At 37.6% G+C, this 4,697-nt stretch overlaps 1 protein-coding gene across 1 annotated transcript; it reads right to left on the bottom strand.

The window, feature by feature from the left end:
- Positions 1–1,126: 1,126 nt before the first annotated feature.
- On the bottom strand, positions 1,127–3,240 carry LOC136775066 (piggyBac transposable element-derived protein 4-like). Its single transcript, XM_066729543.1, has 3 exons — positions 1,815–3,240; positions 1,485–1,772; positions 1,127–1,287 (listed from the first exon to the last, which is right to left on the bottom strand). The coding sequence occupies exons 1-3, from the start codon at positions 3,238–3,240 to the stop codon at positions 1,127–1,129; spliced, it is 1,875 nt and encodes a 624-aa protein (XP_066585640.1).
- Between the last annotated feature and the right edge of the window lie 1,457 nt (positions 3,241–4,697).

Below are 4,697 nucleotides of genomic sequence, written 5' to 3'. Positions count from 1 at the left end.
ATAGCCGCACACGGAAGAAGAGTAAATGATGGAAATGATCGTATGAATGTTATATTCTCTCCCCTTCCCCTACGTTCCGCCCCTGCTGTACATAGTTTCCCCTTCCCCCGTTCCGTCCCTGTATTTCCCCGTTCCGCGCAGCCTTCCCCCACCAGAACTAGCAGTAGTCGAAGGATTCAAGCGCCGCGCCAGCCTTATGCAAAGCTACCACACCACCTCCCAGCAGTGCTGCCAACCCAGTTTCGTGCCGATTGAAGGAATGGATTGGAATACGAATCGATCCTGATTATTGATTGGATGTCAAGGATCACACCCCTGTCAGCCATCAATCAAATTAAGAGATGAGCTTGAGACAAATAAGGAAAGGACGGAACTGGGCACCAGAGAGGAAGATTCGGAAAAAGGACCACTTCTTGTAGCGCTTTCGATATAGCCGTTGCGTGTTCTGCCGTGCTGCTTCTAAGTATTTTGTAAGGACGTTCTCCGCACCAAACCGAGTCGGGAACTTAGTAGTGATTCGAAACGGATTCATTTTCCCGATCGGGACTACTGGAAGTGCTGCCGGTGTTCTCTACTTCCCTACCTTCCCACCTTCCCCCTTACCGTTACCTCGTTCCGCCCACCCACTAGCTTTCCTCCCATTTCCAGTGATTTCTTTCCCTATTCTTTTTACCCGTTTCCTAGTATGCTGTGTGTGTGAGGTGTAGAGCAAAGTGACTAATTTGTATAATAAGTGAGCGTGAATCCTGGCAGGGTGACCCAATCTTTTCGATTATTCGTGTGATTATTATTACTCAATAAAGTAGTATTTTATTTTAGTATTGGGTGAGTTTTAATTTCCGCCCAATTACAATATATATATATATATATATATATAACTAAAAAGAGTTTTAACATATAATATTTTAAAATATGAAGCTATTCTTCTGCCCTTGCTACCTCCATCGTTGTCTCCTCCTCATCCTCCTCCTCCTCATCCTCCTCCTCCTCCTGCTCCTCCTCCTCTTCCTGCGGAATTATCCCTGCCTCTATCTCAATCATTCTGATACCTCTCATCAACAGTTGTATACAGCGTGTTACTGTAAAAAATCATCAGATTTTAGAAAAATGTATGATGCAATCTCATTCATAATAACTTACTATTTTCATACTCCATTCTATGCGTCTCGATGGTTTCTTCGTTTACCGCTCGTGATAAATTTAGCATAATTTCATCTATTATTCTTGTAATTATATGAATTACTGGAGAATTCTGTCTATACGCTAAATTAACACTAGATTTACCAGCTATTTAGATATACCTATTTCTACCAAAACCAGTCAAAATGACTGGTGTATAAGAAAAAATGGTTATTGTGGTTTCCAGTCTTTATTCACTCGAAAAATGACAAAAAAAGTTGAACAATATTATTTGTAATGGATAAATGGATTTATAGATATTGTGAAATAATAAAACATTTAATTGTTTACAGTTTGTTGCTCACAATTTCTACATATGTAGATTTTGCTGTGTGTACACTTTCCGCATAGACTTTTTTTGCATTTATTGCAAATATTTGTAGTCTTGTTGTTATTGCAGTATCCTATTTGACACCATTTGCGTACAGAAACCGTGCCTTTTGTAGTTGGTATATCAGCTTCGTGTGGTTTTTGCCTTGAAGTCTGATATTCTGCAGCAAGTTCTTCTGCTAATCGAAACAGAAAGTCTTTCCGTGAGATATTTTCTCCTGTTGTGTTTTTGTACAATATCCAGCTATTGATTCCGGCTAAATCTAAAATATTAAAAAACACTTGAAGTGGCTACCTTCTGGAACCTGATTTCACTGTATACTTTCTTGCCATTTGATCAGTGACATCGACGCCAAATTTAGTTTTATTATAAAGCGATACAGTTTCAGGTAATTTCTTAGCTGCTTTATCAATTTTGATGTGTTTATGTTTCGTACTTAGTATAAGTACTTTTTTATTTGGTTTGCTCTTATAAGCAGTAAGTGTACATCCATTGGATTGATACAACAACGTTGAGAAACGTGCCATGCTGTCTTTTTTCAGTTTGCAAGTTTTCGGCAGTTCCCTCTTGTTTGCGCGTATTGTTCCAAGCAACGAAGTATTTATAGATCTTAATTTTAACGCCAAAGGAATACTTGTAAAAAAATTATCAGTTGTTACAGTTCTACCCTTCATGGTATACGGTTCAAGAAGTTTCATAACGACAAATTCGCTTAGGGGGGTTGATGCATTTCGAGTCTCGTCTTTTCCTAAATACGGAAAGCCATTTACCACATATTTCGTCTCTACATCAGATGCCAACCAAAATTTTATCCCAAATTTATGGGGTTTGTTTGGCATATACTGAGTAAACCTGCATCTGGCCTTCGATGGAAAAAGTTGCTCATCCACAGTAATATAAGCTCCCGGTTTGAAGCAATTTTGACTGTTTTCAATAAATTTATCCCAAACTGCTGAGACTAAAGCGAATTTGTCTGTTTGCAACCTTTGACTCCTCTGATTTCTTTTGTCGAAACGAATGTATCGCAGAATCTCAGTAAAATCCCGTCTACTCATAGTGCTGGAGAAAAATGATGGTCCCCACTTGTTGTTCCACAAATATTGAAGCCTCAAAGTATTTACTTCGTACGCCCCACGTGCGTACAGTATTGCAAGAAATGCCTTCAATTTTCCTTGCGTAATTGTCCATTTTTTCCCCAAAACTCGAGAGCCTTCTAACTCTGTACAAATTCGTATATGTTCCAAAATATGGTTGTCAATCAGTAATAGGAACGCACTACTTAGACTCCCGTTCATAATGTTTCTTTTAGCATGTGCTGTTGGCCCGTGTACATCTTTGAAAGCACTATGAACTGGTAGTCTACCGGCAACACCTCCTTCTTCAATTCCCGTCCAAATAGTTCCGTCTGAAGCAATTTGAGTTTGCTGATTTGGTACGTTGCTTCCACCTTCGTCTTCAGAACTGGAAGGGAATCGCATGTATCGTCTCCTTCGCTTGTTTGGAATATTTTCGCAGTCACCGTCACTTGACTGATTTATATTGTTTTCATCAGAAATTTCCTCATCACTACTCTCGACAATAGCACTGTTATCATCACTGCTTTGTGGATCAATTTGTCTGTCTAAAAATTCACTGTCGCTATCATATAATTCACTTTCTACATCTGAACATTCCAGAGGTATGCTGGTTGCATTTTCTAAATATGTAGAAACTTTTATTCGTTTTGACATTTTTAGGGGCTTGGAGATCGCTTGGACTAAGATTTTATTTCGTGTGTTGAACGAAGCTCGTAACGAGACTGTTCGTGCCTCGTGCATTTATGAAGTAAGAAATCTCGTAAACCTGCGCAATCGGCTCAATGCCGATAACGGAACGAACAAATAACGCATGGGCGCTATACATTGTACTGCATCGGTCTCATGATTCTCCCGAAATCATACATTTCTTCGTAGAAACATGCACCAGTCATTTTGACTGGTTTTGGTATAAATGTCAATAACAAAAAATATATTTGTTACTAATATATATAAAGTAACATTAAGTTCAGAAAATGCATTCTCTACTTATAGCTACAAAAGTCATAACATCATTTCGGAAAGCAAATGTTACATGTAATAGGAATTTTGAATTGAAATTGCACGACCAGTCAAAATGACTGGTCTGGTAAATCTAGTGTTAATAATCACTTGATACTGCATATTTTTTCACTTTATATTTATCGACAGCTTGTATAAGAATAAAGGAATCTGTATCCAAGTTTCAAGAAAGGTATAATGTGAAATTAAAAGAAGGACCCATAGGAGGAAAATAGTAGGTGGGTCTAGAATGGGTATGTGGAGGGAAAAAGACCCTGCAATAGCGTAGAGGTCGTTTGAGAGGGGAGAAAAATTGTTAAAGAGTATTAGGGAAGTTTTCAAGAAGAACATTGACTTTAGTTTTAAACAAAATTTTAATATATTCACTTGTTTCATTATTTAAAAGTTGTAACATTATATCTCATTCAATTAAATTTTTGTTAACATATGAATCTATTCCTCTTCCTCCTCCGATCACGTTTACGAATCGTCAATCGTATGTCCTCCTTCCTCAATTTCCCTGCTACGTCTTAAAAACATTTGTAAGAAGCATAACACTGTTGATAAAAACAAAAAAATTAGAAGATTTTCAAAAAAAAAAAAAAAAATGTATAATGTGGTCATCTATAATAACTTACCATCTATATCCAACACATCTTCTGACTCTCGCTCAATTATTTCAAAGAAATTCAAATGAAACAATTCAAGCATTTCCTGTAATATACTGTCCGTAGGACGTCTTAAAATAATAGCAATGCTAACTTGCATATTTTTTCAATTATTACTAACTTGTGTAAAAGAAAAAAATCTACCTAGTGCTCAAGGTTTAAGAAAATGTGAAATCAAGTTAAATGGCGGGTCTATAGTAGGAAAATAGTGGGAGGGTCTAGGATAAATATGTGGAGGGAGAAAAGACCCTTCGAGGGCAGGTCTAAGAAAAAAAAAATGGCAGTCCGTAAGATGCTCAGGACCCCTATCGGTGTAGCTGTACCCAGTAATTTTCGTGATCGCCACCTAGTGGAGAAAAATGAAACTTTTTCCTCCACCAACTAAAATACAAAAAAAGTTTTCTGGGTAACTGCCAGGATAACTAACCATCCGGGCCCTAGGGT

This window comes from Prorops nasuta, unplaced genomic scaffold (genome assembly GCF_024137725.1).
Source record: "Prorops nasuta isolate Cenicafe-Biocafe unplaced genomic scaffold, Cenicafe_Pnas_1.2 PNAS00007, whole genome shotgun sequence".
Lineage (NCBI taxonomy): Eukaryota > Metazoa > Arthropoda > Insecta > Hymenoptera > Bethylidae > Prorops > Prorops nasuta.
Note: the sequence above shows the minus strand (reverse complement) of the source record. Positions and strands in the feature narration are given on the sequence as shown.